This window comes from Onychostruthus taczanowskii, unplaced genomic scaffold (assembly GCF_017590055.1).
Source record: "Onychostruthus taczanowskii isolate IOZ18803 unplaced genomic scaffold, ASM1759005v1 scaffold7, whole genome shotgun sequence".
Taxonomy (NCBI): Eukaryota; Metazoa; Chordata; class Aves; order Passeriformes; family Passeridae; genus Onychostruthus; species Onychostruthus taczanowskii.
The window spans coordinates 3948772-3965181 of NW_024504786.1; the positions used below are offsets into that span (position 1 = coordinate 3948772).

Consider the following 16410-nt stretch of genomic DNA (forward strand, 5'->3'; position numbering starts at 1 on the left):
GAGATAATTTAATGTTTTTATAAATATGGCTTTTGAATGCGTTATCTTGCAACAGCGACACTGCAGTGAGATTTAAGTGTGAAATAAAGATAACATATGTATTTCCATATGGTAACAAACTAGTTTAGTCACACAAATTTCTACAAGGTGTTTTTTCCTGGTAGAAGCCCTGTTCTGAAAGTAGCAGTAGTTATAAAACCCAATAACTGCATTGTGTTCTTCCTGTAATCATGTGGCATTGTTTTGTGTCTGTGCTTGGGTGTGTGCAGCATTAACGATCTCACAGCAAAGGCAAAAGTAGTAATTGCAATATAATTATTATTTTTATTGATGAAACTTGTTTAAGAGCTCTGTTGACATTTACAGACTTTGAGGATCATGCAGCATTTGTTACACTTATCCCAGGCATCAAACGTCCACAAAATGTTTAGGATTGTAGGATTAAGCAGTGACAGATTGGGGCCAGATGTCTGGGAGATCCCATAAGTGGCCTTCTCAGTTGATAAAATAGCTCTTGCCATCCTGAAGCCCTTTTGAAACTGAACATTTGTTCTTTGTAGTCGAAGCTGAGAATGAGCACTATGTTCTTCCTAGAGTAGTTTTATATAATGTAAATGTAAATATACTCCAAGTAGTAAGAGTAGGTGGAAGGGTTAAAGAGTTGGTGAGTAGCAGTTAAACCCAAGAACTACCTTACAAAGTTGTCTTAACAGCAGCAGCCCAGTTGAAGCTGTTGCACCACTTCAGGGAAGCTGTTTCCATGTGTGGACTTCAGTAGGGACAAACTGTGAGAGATGCAGTCAGCAGATGCAGAAATTGGAGAGCTGAAAAAGGTGTCCTTCAAAGAGCAGCTCTTCCTGCAGCTCTGGGTGGATTCTCAGCCCCACCATACTCAGCTCTTTGCACCGACTCCGTTCCTCCCTTCCTTTGAGACCTTTCATCTTCAGCTTCCTCTCTTCTCATCACTTGTGGCAAGGTTCTTGTCCCCACTGCTTTCCTCTTGAATGGAATTCCTGTTTCACCAACCCAGCCTTTGCCAGCTTGAAAATCTGAGTACTGCAGTCACGTCATTCTCTTTGCTGGTGTATTTTTCCTCCTGACATGTTTATCCTGAGTTTATCAATGCATTGGGACCATCCACTGTCTGTTACCCAATTTAATAAAGCTGGGTAATGCAAATATTGTGAATTAGGAAATACAAATAAGAAAAGCTCTGAATGTCCAAGCATACGTGGTGATGGAGGAACCTTACTGCTGAAGGCATTGGACATTCTTACCAAGAGAAGGCAGCTGACCACAGAAGGGTGTGTAAATAAGCCCATATTTGTTTGAGTGTTGCTGCTTTCACTGCAGCTCTGAGCATTTCTGGTAGGGCCTGCTCCTTCTCTCCCTGAGGTGTCGATCCAGCAGACTCTTAAACATATGTGCTTTCATGTGTTTTAAATTAAGCTTGTGTTTAGATGTTTTGGGACATTTGCTGTTGGAATTTTTGCTACTGACATCAATGGAAGTGGAGCTGGACCTTTAATGAGTTTGGGTTATTCTGCATACCTTGCTACTTTGCATTGGGCTCTAGGTATGGAACTGAAGACTTGTAATCCATTAGAAGAACATTCTGAGGGTCAAGATCCTTGTCTCTCAGTTGGAGAGAGATGGATTTGATGGCTGCAGTGCTCAGTGAAGGAGGAATGATGGTGACATCCAGAGTGATGACATGGGTGACAGGTGGTGTCCCTTGGGGGTCTGTAGTGGCACCAAGTGCAGTCTCAGCAAATTCGCGGGTGACACCGAGCTGAGTGGAGCAGCTGACACTCCTGAAGGATGGGGTGGCATCCAGAGGGACCTGGACAAGCTCCAGAAGTGGCCCATGGGGTTTCAACAAGGCCAAGTCCACGGTCCTGCAGCTGGTTCAGGGCAAGCCCTGGTGTCAACACAGGCTGGGGGGTGAAGGAGCACAAAAATGCTCCAAGGGATGGAACCCCTCTTCTGAGAAGAAAGACTGAGAGAGTTGGGCTTGTTCAGTGTGGAGAAGGCCCCAGGGAGACTTAGAGCAGCCTCTCAGTGCTTGAAGGGGACCTGGAAGAGAAATGAAAGGGACAATACTTCAAAGAGATGCCACCCTGTGGGCACACTAATCAAAGAAGGCTGGAAAGGAGGAAAATTTGGAACAAAAAGGAAAAAAGTGATCTTTGGGACCTCAGAACATTCACTCAACTTTATGGAATGTCCTATGAGAAGTGTGAATTTGCTGAACTCTGCTCTACTTTTCATAGACTTCAGCATTTTTGCAAAATTCAGATTGCTCCATCCTGAATCTTAGTCAGATTTTTAGTGATGATTGTGAAGAAAGTTCGTTTCTTCTGAAGCCTTGGTGGCTTTGGTCACTTCCAAACCCCCCTGCCTCCTTGCACCAGCTCAAGTGTTCAGAGGTGGGTTGTGGCCAAACAAAGCTTCTGAACTCAAAGCTGCATGTCTCCAGGTGATTTTGTGGATCTGGCTGTGGTGGGAAAAGATGGAAAATATATACATATCAGATAGTTGTCTGTACACATACCTGGTATGCCATTCAGACAGGTCAGGGCACTAAAACATGTATGGCAGTAAAAGCCACATTGATCCTTTGATGTGTGAGTGACAGACAGAAGTGCCAGAAACCCCTCTGCCTGTGGTGTGCAGAGCTGATCTGCATCCACTGCCAGGACACAGCCTGCAACGTGAGGTGCTGGCTCAAGAATCACTGTGGTTGCTGTGCTGAGGTATTTACCAAACACCCTGGCAAGCAGAATGTGCTGGGCCTCTCTCCATCCCCTTTGGCAGGCCCTGGGAGATCAGGTGCCTCCATCCAGGTTGTAGCACCTTCAGTGCTCCTCCATCTGCAGCTGCTCTCCCTTCCCATCGCTCCCCCTGCACTGGTGGCTGCCACAGCCAGTCTGCAGTCTGCATGCCCTGATGTGTGCCAGAGGTCTCTGTGACAAGCAAGATTGGCAGGGTGGTGATTTCTGTGATGACATCTGAGGAGCCACAGGTTCCTGGAAAGCTGCTGAACAAAATCTTGACTCAGCAAAAGGAAGTGACAAAGCATTTTCTGATTTTGTGAGAGTCAGGATTTCACTGTTTATGAGCAAGAATCATAGAAAAAGCTGTGGCTTCTAGAAACAGTGGCTGGAACAGGTTGCTCAGAGAAGCTGTGGCTGCCCCATCCCTGGAATTGCTCAAGGCCAGGTTGGACAGGGTTTGGAGCAACCTGGGATAGTGGAAGGTGTCCCTTGCCCATGGCAAGGCTTGGAACTAGGTGACCCTTAAAGGTCCCTTCCAACCAAAACCATTCTATGAAGATACACCTACTGTATTTCAGAATTGCTCTCAGTGTTGACAGGAAGGTAGATTGGGTTGTGTTTCTCAAATACATTCCTTGGGATCACAAATCCTCGAGGAACCAGTTTTTTATCTGTGTAGAGGCATAAGAAGATGTGCAGTGCCATGAAACAGCAATATGTGCAAAGTGGGCAAAGAATATGCATTCCTTCACTTGAGTATTTGCATGCAAGTGTTTGAACATGTGCAAGTATCTGAGTGCATTTTGTGGGTGTGCAGGTGCACGAATGTGCACACACAGGTGTTTGTGCTCACCTGGGAAAGTTCCCATCCTACAGACAGTGCCTCCGCTGCCTGTTGTCTGTAACACTGAAGCTTAGCAAAACACCCTTTCCTTGACTTAGTAGCTGGAAATTTTACTTATATATTTATTCAGATTTAATTTGAAACACTGACTTCTGTTATGAAGGCTATGCAGCGTTTTATTGCTGAGCTCCCTAATGAAACGGGTGCTTAAGAAGTCAGAGTTGCTCAGGTTACTGGTTGTATAAATGCTGAGAACAGCTCTGAATGATACAGCTAGTAAAGAAAAGGGTGCAGAATAACAGCAGAGTTCCCTTGGATTGATCTTCAAATGGATCAGGTCTTCCTGTAATAGTCCATGCTCATCTGCTCCAGTGTATAATATTTCAGACACCTGAAACCCGGTTCTAACCCACCAGCTTCTCTTACTCTCTGTAGCAGCTAATTGTTATTGCCCACAGTGGCTCCTGTGCCAGTTAGCATCTCAGAGGACTCCTCAGAACACTTGTTCTTTCTTTAAATTTTCTGCTCTGATACCCTGTCTTTAAGTGTTCAGCTCAGACAGAATGTGTGAGATATTTATAACCCTTGTATTATTACTGAGCTGCACACCGTGTCTTCGGTGACAGATTAAATGAACGGCACAATATGTTGTGTTTCATCCATAAATTTCAACAGATGTTTGAATGTTGGTTGATTTATTGCATGTCCAACTTGGTTCTTACACTGTTCTCATTGTGGCTCCACGTGGTTTATTTAATAGAACCTTACAATGATTTTTTTATGACGTTTTTCAGTTTGAAGGGTGCAACAAGGCATTTTCTAGGCTTGAGAACCTCAAGATTCACCTCCGGAGTCATACTGGGGAGAAGCCATACCTGTGTCAGCATCCTGGCTGCCAGAAAGCTTTCAGCAACTCCAGTGACCGGGCAAAGCACCAGCGGACACACCTGGACACCGTAAGCATGATTTCATACTGGGAGCTGCACCGGGTTTTCCAGTGCTCCTGGTACACAATCGGTTCTGCAACTGCAGGGGGACTTGGCCTTTTCATGAGGAGAGTCTTAGAAAACTCAGCTATGAGCAAGTGTATTTGGTTTTGAATTGTATGTGCTTTGAGAAATGAAAAAGTCTCGATCACAGAGAGGCAATTGTTCTGTGTTACTCACGCTGAGGAGTGAGTTACGCAGGAGTGAGTGACTCAGCAAGCTCTGCCATTGTTCCTGTTCCAGGAAGAGGAGGCAGCAGCTCAGTAAGGTGTAGCTGAGTCACTGCTGCTGCACCGAATGTGTCAATGTCTCACTTCCTGTCCCCTTCAGTGAGTGTTCTGAGTGAACGCAAAAGCTGTTCAGACCTCTCAGTGGAAGGTAAATGCACCTCAGTTTTGGACGGTAATTTTGTAAAAAGTGAAAATAAATCTGTCTCATAACTCTGTGGAATCGGTTAAGTACCCTCCATCAGATTAACTGTGAGAAACACACTCTTTTATTCTGCACACTTGGTAGATTTGGCTTGATTCTGCACTTGTCTCACAGAGAGGACGGGAGCCTGTCAAGTGTCTTGGGCTCTACTGAAATGAAATCACCAGATGATGGGGAAAGAAAGCCCTGAGACAGCTCTGCAGACAGTCATGTCCTCAGCATAAAGCTTGTAAAGAATGACAGGCAGAGTTGTTCCTTTGTCTTTTTCAAAGAAGTGAATATATGGTTTAGTTTGGCCAAGTGTTTATGGGGCAGAACTTTTGAGTTTAATTGATATTTACTTTTTAAGCAGTTACACATTTCAGACAGTGCAGCATTAAGGAATGTCTAATGTACATTATGCCTTGCAAAAACAAACAAGTAAGAGAAGCAAGTCAGTCACATTTTCCAAACCAAAGCACACTTAAAATAACAATGTTTTATTTATTTGAAAGCCAACCTGAGATATTTGAATTTGTAATTTGCATCTCTTTTTAAAGTGGATATACTAAATTGCATGTAGTTTTTGAATTTAATTGCCTGAATCTAGTAGATATATTTTTTATTAGCCAGACTCACAAATGGAATGCCATCTATTAGTTTTAAGAGAGAACTGACATGGTTACTAAAATGAGCACAAATTCTTTGTATGTGTTATCTGTGTAATATTGAAGACAAATGTCTTAACTTTCTATTTTCTTCTCTTCTCCCTTTATCTCTGTCTTTATTATCTGAAATGCTCATAAATCAGGAAAAAGGTACAGTAATAATTTTCTAATAACTTTCTTAAATATCTAAAACCATCCTCCGTGCTGTTCCACTGCAGGTTGTCTAAAACTGTTTCTGTAGTCCTGCACACAGTAACTGAGTTCCACTTACCTGATTTAATTGAAGCTCTGTGGTTTAAGCTCAGTGAATTTTGTGCTTATGTGAACATGAACAACAGCAGAGCTACAGAATGTGGTGCTGCTGCACCAAACAACTGCCTGGAATCTCAGAGCAAATAGCCATGAACCTTTGTAAGGGTGATCACATTCTCATCTAGTTTCCCTAGGACTGAGTTGAATGATTTTATCACTAATTTGAATGACATCAGTGATTTGAAAAATACTCTGGTAGTTTTTCTGCCAAGGGATTTGTTAAAGTTTTCCATAGCTTTTCCTCAGGTGTCAGTTCTCTGTGTTCCAGACACTCTCAATAAATCTCCTTTGCCCTGTAACTTTCTGGGTAGGTGCTGTGTTAGCCTGTAAGGTCGTGAATTGGTGAATGATTCTATTATTCCTTCAGAAATTTCCTGCTGGCTGGACAGAGCAGCAATACTTATCCTCTGGAGGTACTTACAAAGAAAGGGGTTTATATAGACTGCTTTTTCCTTACTGAGTGCATTTGGAATTGGTTTTAAAGCTTCTCCATGTAGGTCATTCCACCATTTATCTTCTCCAAAGGAGAATCTGTAAATCATTTCACTTACTGGTGTATGCTAGTTTGGTGGAATCCCTACTAAATCATCTGGAAGTAGATAGATCCTTCTCCTAGGCAGGAGCAGAACAAAGGGAACCTGCCTGTCCTTGTGGTAAAAAGGGCACATCAGCACTCCTCCAGGAGCAGAGCAACTGGGTTTACAGGACCTCACAGTCACTTCTCCCAAAACTGGTGGGATTTTTTCCCTTCTGTGCATCCTCCTTCAGAAACCAAGGGGATTAAGGAATGTGATATCAAGGTCATGGCAAACCAATTTTCTACCTTTGAGAAGACACCAGAAGGATTTGCTAGTCCTAGTGAGAAGGTTGAGGTAATGTTGATAGATGAGGCAAGAAAACAGAGGACAAAATGTTCCATTCAACTTTAAAGCTTTGTGAGCTGTGCCATGCAGCACTATTTTGCTGGCATTTAAAACAATAATAAAAAGTGCCTTTGCTCATTTCAGCAATTGCACTTTCATTTGGAGTTTATTCTGTAAGCAGAGATAATGTTCCATTTGTTAGGAATAGGCATAGCCACAAGAAGAATTTGGTGAGGATCTCAGTCCCCTCTGAGCCTCCTTTTCTGCAGGCTGAGCCCTCCCAGCTCCCTCAGCCACTCCTTGTTCCCCAGCTTCATTGCCCTTCTCTGGACATGCTCCAGCCCCTCAATGCTTTTCTTGTTGTGAGAGGCTCCAAACTGCACCCAGGATTCGAGGTGGGGTCTCACCAGTGCCCAGCAATCCTTGTAAAATTTATGTAAATCAGAACTCAAAATCAGAATGTCTGTCTTTATAATTATACTGGGTGATGCCGTGATAATTTTGTTTGCTGTAAAGGCTAGGGAATAAAGAAATATTCTCAAAACCCATTCAGTTCTACCTCACTAGCATTTAGCTCAGCCCAATGAGCCATATCCAGTGTGCCAGTACAGAATCATCTTTGTTTGCATCGTGCCTGATCTGTGAGCTCAGGGGAGACAGAGCAAACGTGGGCCCAGCAGAGAGAGGGAGCAGCTCAGGCTCAGCACTGCGTGTGCCCGTCCTGCAGGCTCCTGTGCTGGCTGGGGCGGGCTCAGGGCTGTGACACGTGTCCCTTTGCTCCGTTCCCAGAAGCCCTACGCCTGCCAGATTCCCGGCTGCTCCAAGCGCTACACCGACCCCAGCTCCCTGCGCAAGCACGTCAAGGCTCACTCGGCCAAAGAGCAGCAGGTGCGTAAGAAGGTAAGAGCAGGCGAGGAGCGACATGTCCCCAGGGCTCCTCAATGCTGCCGTTTTTCATTTACCTCTAATTCATATATTTTCAGATCAGTTTTTTGTAATATCACAGAAGAAAACTGAAATGGAGCTGATTTTCCTGTTTTTTAATCACTGTTGTTAACCAGACCACTTCATATATGTGTACTTTCAAAGGCTGCCACCCTCTAATTTCAGTTTGCCCCACACTTTCTGTCCAAGCATTTATTTTCCTGTTCATCTTTTATACACAAGCCCACATTGTGCTGTCATTCACATAAAATGTCCATGCACTGAGTCAGCACTAACTGATGGTGTTTACTAAAGTACACGTTGGCAGATCATCTAAAACACAAATGAAATTAAGCCAGGGTACAGTGGAAATGTAGGAAGAGAGGACTTGGAATAGAAGAAATGTCCTTGTGTCAGCCATGCCCCCTTCCCTCCTGCTGCTCCTCTTGTAGAGTTTTCAGCAGCTTGAACGTAGAGTCCCCTTTCCCAGGACAGCTGTGTGTCCCCAAACTCTCCCTGTAACCCTTCTCTCTGCCAGATGTGTGCAGTCTGAGTAGCAGCTCCCAGCACATCAGAGCTCTGCACGCTGTGTCACATACTCATGGATCCCTCATTGCATGGTGAGCTTTGTGCCTGGGAGACACACAGGCCCAGCACCATCCAGGTGTCCATGGGATCAAGTCTGTGCACATACCAGCTCCACTCAAAAGCTTTATCTAGCCTGGCCACTGCCTAGTTTACCATCCCAGTTTGTATTACCAGGCCTTGTGGTTTCCCTGCAGCTCTCAGCTTTAGAAGTTTCCACAGGAAGTGCTCTGCATGTGTGTCCCACAGATCACAAAATTCCCAACACTTCCCTAGATTTACCTTTAGCTTGTAATGAGAGTAAGAGTCAGAGTGCCATGGCAGTAATTGATTAATTCTATGTAATTAATGCTGTGTAATGAGAGTAAGAGTCAGAAGGCCATAGCAGTAATTGGCCACAAAAAGAGGGTGACTGTGCCACCAGTCTTCTGCAGTTGCAAGATCTTTGCAACAGGAAGGTTTCTCACGTGAAATTCTCAGCAGATTGTGGAAAGCAACTGTGCTCCTTATTCCAAAGAAGAGAACTTCCCCATTTTTCCTTCCTTTATGGTTTCTGGCATACTTCAGAGAAACAAGGAGGGAATTACATCCTAACACCAAACCTGAGTGTCATTTGTTCAGCTCTGTGTACTGAGCTGAATGCATTAACATGTCACCATCCTTTACATCTAGGGACAGTCCCACTGTAACACCTTGTCACCTCCTGAGGCCTCGTTCCATTTCTACAGAGCAAGGTGGGGATAAAAAGCCAAATCCAAACTTTGTGTGAGAGGGCACAAAGTGTTTCCTGCATCAGCAGCAGGAGGCCTGGAGCACAGAATCAATCCAGGACAAATTTGTTAACAGCAGCTGCAAACTCAGGCTGCTTGGATGCACCAATACATCAATATCCAGGGTTTCATATCACATAATCTCCTGCCTTGAGGAATTTTCCTGTGTGCATGTACAAAGCCTCATATAGACTTATCAAATCCATCTTAAAATAATGTTAGTAGCTTGCCTCCCACACCTTATTTGGTAGACCAGGCTAAATCTGCACTCCTCCAGTGGTTTGAAATCATCTTCAGATTTCCTGTCTCATTTATCCATTATAACTTCATGAATACTTAATCCTTTGACTTTTTTCTCTCAAATGAAAAGGCACTTGAAAAAGCAGCAGATTTTTGTGTTTTGGTCAGGCTCTCTTAAAAAGGTTGAAAGTAAACCTGGCTGATACAGAAACAAGAACTGCCCCCTAACTATTTCACTTAAATATATTAAAAAGCCCCAACCTGGGGTTATTATATTAAAAACCTTTCACAACTAAGTAAATCCCAGTGTTATTGAACAGCCTACTTTGGATTTCAGATGTAGGAAAAAAGGGAAAAGACTGTTTATACTCACTTGCTCATTTTTGGTTATAACTCAGCAAAGGCAGTTGTCTGTTGGCATCAACTTTCCAAGAGTTCTGAGTGAAAATGACCTAGCCAAGAAAGAAAAATTAACAAGCTGTTCTGCCAACATGTCTTGGTTGAGACATGCTACCAAAATGTGCCATCTCTGATACAAAACAAAATGCCTGAGCTTAGACTTGTATCAAAGGAATCCTGAGCACTTAGTTCATAGCTTAGAGGATTAGTGCAGTTGTGATATTTGGTTGTTCTGAAAGGCTTTACAGAAACAAAACAGGAGAAAGTTAGCTGTTAATTTAGTAGTAGTTTAATTGGCTGCAGATGCACTTGTGATCCAAATGTCAGATGTTTATCTCGAACCCACAAATGGCTGTAGAGCAGAATTCTGAGAAGGTTTGCCTGGACCCTTTATTTAGAATACCCAAGCCCAGGGGAGATGGGTATGTGAGGCTGTACCCATAAGGACAATAACTATTTATTAATGGCTGTAGAATATGATGGCTGTTTGTGTAATGCGATCGCTCTGTTATGACAAAAGCTTGGCAGCATCAGCGTGTTTGAAAGAGAATTAGAAATGCTTTTCTTTCTTAATTCTCCTCTCCTGCTGTTTTTAATATGATCGACATTGTGGTTTTTGAGAGTTTGCTTCAGACCCTTTTGCCAGAGCTTTAATTTCCATGGAGCACAGCTGACACGTGAGTGGTACCTCTTCCCCATCACCGACAGCGCCTCGCTCTGCCACTCCTAATCTGATCAGCACAAACGCTTTTCCTTCGCTATCAAATGTCTTTCCAAGTGTCACAGTTACAGGGTGATGCAAACCTTTTGCCACAGAATCCAAGAAACTACAGAAAGCCTGAAAGTGTGCAGTTCAGTTACTCAGGAAGGGTTGAAGGAACACAGGGTACATTATTTTTTGAAGCAAACTGGTTGTTAATGTAAGATTAGCACACTTAACTTGTGCACTTCAGAAAATCAAAGTCATCTCTAATTACAAGTACCAAGTACTAGACACATCCTTAATTACACTGAGTTCCTAAGAATGGCATTTCTTCCTTCTATATATAATCCTCAAGGAGAGATATGAAGTTAATTATAAATAATTCGGTTTTACTATGTAACACAATTTTTCTTTTATCTTCCTCTTGTAGCTAAAGTCCTGTACTGATATTGAACAAGATGTACTCAGTGAATGCTTAGCTATCCAACAGCTCCACACATCTTCACAGCACATCCTGGATGGGAAGTGTGGCAGATCTGTAGGTCCTCATGATTTAATTACAGGTAAGAATACTTCTAGTAAGTGTGGTGCTAAATATGTCATACAACAGAGGATTCAAACCAGAAAAGATTTGTCACTGTGGAAGGTGATAAAAACTTCAGACCAACAAATAAGTTGAAATAATTAAGTGAGTTGTTCGCTAAGGTCTTGCTTTTTTTGGTTTTTCAGAATTAGTCAGAGAAATGGCACCTGTTCATTTCATGTGAAGGGGCAGCAGCCCTGCTGAGAGTCTGTTCCATCTATTTGTTCTCCTTCCAAAGTGAGCCCTGGCCTGGGCAGAGTGCAGGTGCAGGAGCTGTGCTAAGTCCAGGTGGATGCTCTGGCACAGACTCCCACCAGGAGAGTTTTCTTCAGGAGCTGCAGGAAAGCTAAGGAGGCTGAGTGTTATGTGGATCATAACAAAAAATATGGTAATACATGAATGGGAGGAAACTTGAATTTGAAATTTTAAACCTTCTTCTAATAATATTTTCTAGTATTTAATCAATCTTTCTGTATTTTCTTTTGTTATTGCGGTTTGAACAAGAGTTGGTCCTTTTCAGGGACTTTAGACTCTTCTATACATTTTATAGGAAGAGAAAAAGAGACTTCATCCCCTTCTGTGGGAAATAAGATCCAGATTCACAGTTTTTGAATGCCAGCAAAGGATCCTGAATCAGGGATGTGCATTTTGAGGTTCTGTGTTCAGGCAGCATGGAGAGGCATTCCCAAAAGCCAGCAGTACAACTGTAATCTGCCTTCTGCAAGAATCTCCTGCTTTTTTTTGATTACTCCAAATCTTCACAACAAAAAATGCATTTTGCTTAACATCTCCTATCCTCTTTTTTAGTTCAAGTTGCATTAAAATGTTGGAATGTAACTGGTGAACAGAATGGAGTAGAAAGGGAAATACCCCATCATTCTGATGTACTTTCCCTGGGAGTCTACACTCTGGGCTTACATTTGGCTCCTTGAAAAGTGGGAGAAAGCTGGAGGGATTTGGGGTTGATTTCCAGTCTCTGCCTGTGCCACCTGCTCTGAGTAAGGTCTGTGAGGGCAGCAGTGGCCTGTGCTGTCCCCTTGACAGCCCCGTGTAGCAGGAGCTTGGCTTGGCCTCCCCCTCCCAGGCAGGGCAGGAAAGAGCAGTGGCATTTTCCTCAGAACAGGCTGCACTTCAGAACCTCAGAAACAGCCTCAGATTTCAAGTGACAACAATAAAACAGGAAAAGAGTTATTAGCTCACAGATAAACAGACCATCCCTAACCTCTCAGTGTCATTTCAGAGAATCTCTTGTGAAATGAAGGATTTTATCTGTCCATAACTCTGGCTTTGTCTGATATGATTTCTGTGCTGATTACATCAATCCATCACCAGGATGTTGTAAAAAAACTGTAAATCTTCCCTGATACTTCCATCAGGTCGCTCCATATGAGACCCCATCAATGCACAGTATGAACAAGTGCCAGGAAAAAATAAATCAAGATCTGAAAGACTGTTTTGCAGGGAAACAGAAGTTGCTTTATCTTATGTGCAGTACAATCCACAGGCAAAACTGTTCCTCTGTCATTATTTAGGGCATATAAACCAAAGTGCTGATCCTTACAGAATTAAAGCATGAGGACATTCCTGCTGCCACCTATAGTCTGCTGTGATTGCACATTTGCTCTTTCAAATAAGCTGAGGTAATATTTTTTGAGAAATCAGCTGTAATTCTGTATGTAGGCTATACATGGATAAATACAGTGTATGATGTCCTCATATTCCACTTGAAATATGAAAACATTCATGGTTTGGGATTTTGAGTTAGGTTTTTGTGTTATTTTTTTCAAAGAAACCACATTATTAGTGTGCAGAGCTCTGGGCTTTAGGGATCACTTGGATTCCTGAAGAATTTCAGTTTTGTCTTTCTCCAAGTTAAAGCACATTTTAAATATGTCAGGGATGAAAGCCCATCACAGAAAAATCCAAAATATTATAAAAGGCCCCATCCCTTGTGTCTGACTTCAAAGTAGGTAAGACAGTGAGCAGAGGAATGTTTCTGCAGTCAGAGGAACCCATTGTTTGCTGAGATCTTCCTCCTTTTTCCCTCCTCATAACTAAGATGCTTCATGGCTGGACAATTTAACTCTGCCTGTGGACAAGAGCTTGTATCACTCTGGTCCCACTCAGGCATTTTCTCTGGGTTTTATTATTGTTTGCCTGCTCTCAGCATAAAGCTGAGGGGGAAAAGGCTGCTGGTCACAGATGCTCAGAGCACTGTTTTGGCCACAGATGTTAAGGTTAAAGGCCAAGCCATTTAAAATACTGATTGATGACTTCTGTTTACAAGCTGAGATGGTCAATGTGTGAGGAGGCCAAGGTGCACTGGCCTGGCATGGGCTGCACTTGCAGGAATCATTCACAGCAGCTCCAAAGGCTTCTGGGTGACTTCAGGTACACAGAATATTAGTGCTCAGTGCTGAAAAAAAAAGGGAAGAAAAACTGTAAAAGGAAAGAAATTTTGGAAGTACTGAAAATTAGACTGAGACTGGATTGGCAACTGCTCTTCCCCCCTTGACTTGTTGGTCTGTGGGGAGGGAGCTGGGGTGAGGCAGCACAGGGCATGGTGTGGATGGCTTGGGGGGATGTGGGGACAAGGGACACCCCGTGCCAAACTGGGTGTGAGCGGTGCTGCACAGAGATGTGGGGACAGCAGAACTCACTGATGACAAACCCTGCGAGCCTCCGTGCACAGGTCCAGGCAGGAGCCTTTTCCCTGAGAAGGTGTGATCAGGAAGTCAAAAGATGGATCTGGAAGAGGATGTCTCCAGCTAGAAACTCTTGTTCAAGCCCAGCAGTGGGCACTGGGTGTCCACCCCAACAGTTCCATGCATTGGTAAATTCCTCTGGAGAGTGGTTGGGGGTGACAGAAACTGGAGGTGACAGGGATTGTGATTTCTTTCGGTTTTCTGATGGTGGTGGGTTTGAGTGCAGGGATCATGTGGGACTCGGCTGCTGCCCACACTGAGTTGTGAGGTGTTTTTTTAAACATCATCTTGCTCCTCCAGAGGGTTATGCTGATTGTAGGTACTCAGCTACTCTGTCTTTCTCATCACCTCCAGGAACAGGCCAGGAGAGAGACATCCTGAACATGGGTTGGATTGAAAAATAAAACATGGAGTGTGTTTGCTGGCCACCACACTGCTAAGATGACCCTTTTTTGAGGGCTTTTGAGCTTTTTGCACAAGTTACTGCTGGGCCAGCAGTGTGGGAGCCTTAGAGCATGAACAGCTTGGTTCAGGTTCTGCAGTTTCCTCCAGGCTGTGCTGTCAATATACCTGAATTGGTGGTGTGGGAAATAGAGCTGAAGTGCCAAGTGACACTGAACAGTCAAGGTCAAATTTGGCTCATCTTTCAAGCCTGACAATGTGTGTATGAACAGTGAGGATCTGAAGGAAGTGAAAACTGTTGTATTGTGAAATGCACTGAAGCCACCAGTGGAAAAGCATTTCCACAATGTAGCATCCTTGCTACTGACTTACTGTTACCAGAAGAGGCTTTGACAAATAAATCCTCGCATCACCTGGGAACATCTGATTTCTTAAAGCCCCTTCTGTCTGGTGTGCAGTGCAGAAAGCAAGTTGTTTTCACTGGCTGGTTGACAAATGTTCTGTCTAGCTGGAGACAGAGATGATGTGGTTCAGTTTTGTTGCTTTAGATCTGTCAGCAGCTGAGGACTCATTGTTCATGAGGGGTTTTTGACTCATCTGAAGCCCCTGACAAAGGTGGCTGGAATCTTGCCTCGGTGGTTCTGCTCTTCAGTCACACACAGAAACAGATGCTGACATTCAGATGTTGCTTCTCCACCCCCAGGGTGTCACAGCTCTGAATTTTCATGTTGCCTTCTGCTTGTTCCATGTCACTGGGAGGGTTTGGGAGGGGTGCAGTGCAGAGCCCTGCCAGTGACATGGGACAGGGCCGAGCACAGCTGGCACACGGCTCTGTCCTGGATGTGCAGCTCTGCACACACTGAGTGGGAAAGAAAGATGAATGGTACAGGAGAGATGGCAAAGACAGGCTCCAGAGGGAGTGTGGGGTCTCTGTGCTCTAGAGCTGGACTCTGGGAGCTGGCAGAGCTCACCTACTGCTCACAGCCTTCAGGTCACAGTGTGAGTGGCAGGTCTGGTGCTCATCCATGTGCACATTCCCTGGGAGGGTGAGACAGAACTGTGGCAGATGTGTTGTGGGCAAAACTTGAAGATGAGAAAGGCAGAAAAACTGGGAAGAGAAGGACAAGGATTAGACTTTTCCCAGGGCAGCATGACAAGGAGCCAGCCCTTATCCCCTGCCATAAGGTGGCTGTTGCACACTCCATGCTTGCACTCCTGTGATATCTGTCACCACAGCAAGCTGCTCTCAGTGCAGCCTTCACACCAAAAGTCAGTGTGAGGGCCCTGCAGGCAGTGCCTGTCTTGGTGCATGGTCACTTTTCAGAAGGGAGAAAAAAACTTAATTCCAAAAAAAATTAATTCCAGCATCTTCATCCAAGAGCCCTGGACAAAGCTTCCTCAACAAAGGGTGTGCTTGAGGGCATGGTAGGCACTTGGCTGTTGGTGCCTTGCTGCCATGGTAGAGGAGAGTCCCCAAAAATGGTGCATCCACACTCTTCAGTAATTCTGTACTAGTGAACCTGTTTTCATGATCTCATTAAAAAATTCTCTTTGTTCCTCTTTGCATTTAATTTATTGGGGTTTCCTTTGTATCAATATGTGATACTTGTAAATGGTCTGGGATGCCCAGCAGCTTGGTAATGGAAAGTCAAATGACAGAGCTAGAAATGAACAGCAAAACCCCAGGGTACCATGGTCTGTTTTGCTGTGTGAGCTCCATCCCCTGAGCGGGTTCTCTCTCACAGGTATGGGAAAGGCAGGGTGGCAGTCCCACCAAGCCCTCGTGGCTGTCAGGAGGGTTCTACAGCTCTGCAGAGTCCAGGAACACCTGGCTGGGTCAGAGAGGAGACACCCACATGCCAAAGTACCAGGGCACAGCTGTGAGTGCTGCTCAGGCACAGGGGTGTTCACTGACACACAGGGGCTCTGCTCTGGGGCTGTGGCTCGGGTCAGGGGGGGATAGGGAAGGAGTTGGAGACTCTGCAGGTCCTGCAGCTCTTCTTGATGCTTCCTTGCTTACTTTGTTTTGCCACCTGCTGTGTGTTCCCAGGCATGTACAGTGGATCCAGCACCAGCCACAACGGCCCCTCCCCAGCTGTGCTGCCACCTCCTCACGACATTCCTTCCAGGCACCTTCCCCTCGACTCCGCCCTGCCCAGCCCACATCACCACCAGTCGCCGCTGGAGAGTGCCAGGGACGGGTATGTGTGTGATGTGAAACACGCTGGGCCTGTGTCC

At 44.5% G+C, this 16410-nt stretch overlaps 1 protein-coding gene across 1 annotated transcript in view; it reads left to right on the forward strand.

Moving 5' to 3' along the window:
* GLIS1 (GLIS family zinc finger 1) overlaps positions 1 to 16410 on the forward strand; it is a 180815-nt gene that overhangs the window by 142907 nt on the left and 21498 nt on the right. Inside the window, exons 4-7 of the mRNA XM_041421657.1 lie at positions 4416 to 4577; positions 7651 to 7761; positions 10913 to 11045; positions 16223 to 16373. Coding sequence (XP_041277591.1) covers positions 4416 to 4577; positions 7651 to 7761; positions 10913 to 11045; positions 16223 to 16373 — 557 coding nt within the window. The remainder of the gene's footprint in view (positions 1 to 4415; positions 4578 to 7650; positions 7762 to 10912; positions 11046 to 16222; positions 16374 to 16410) is intronic.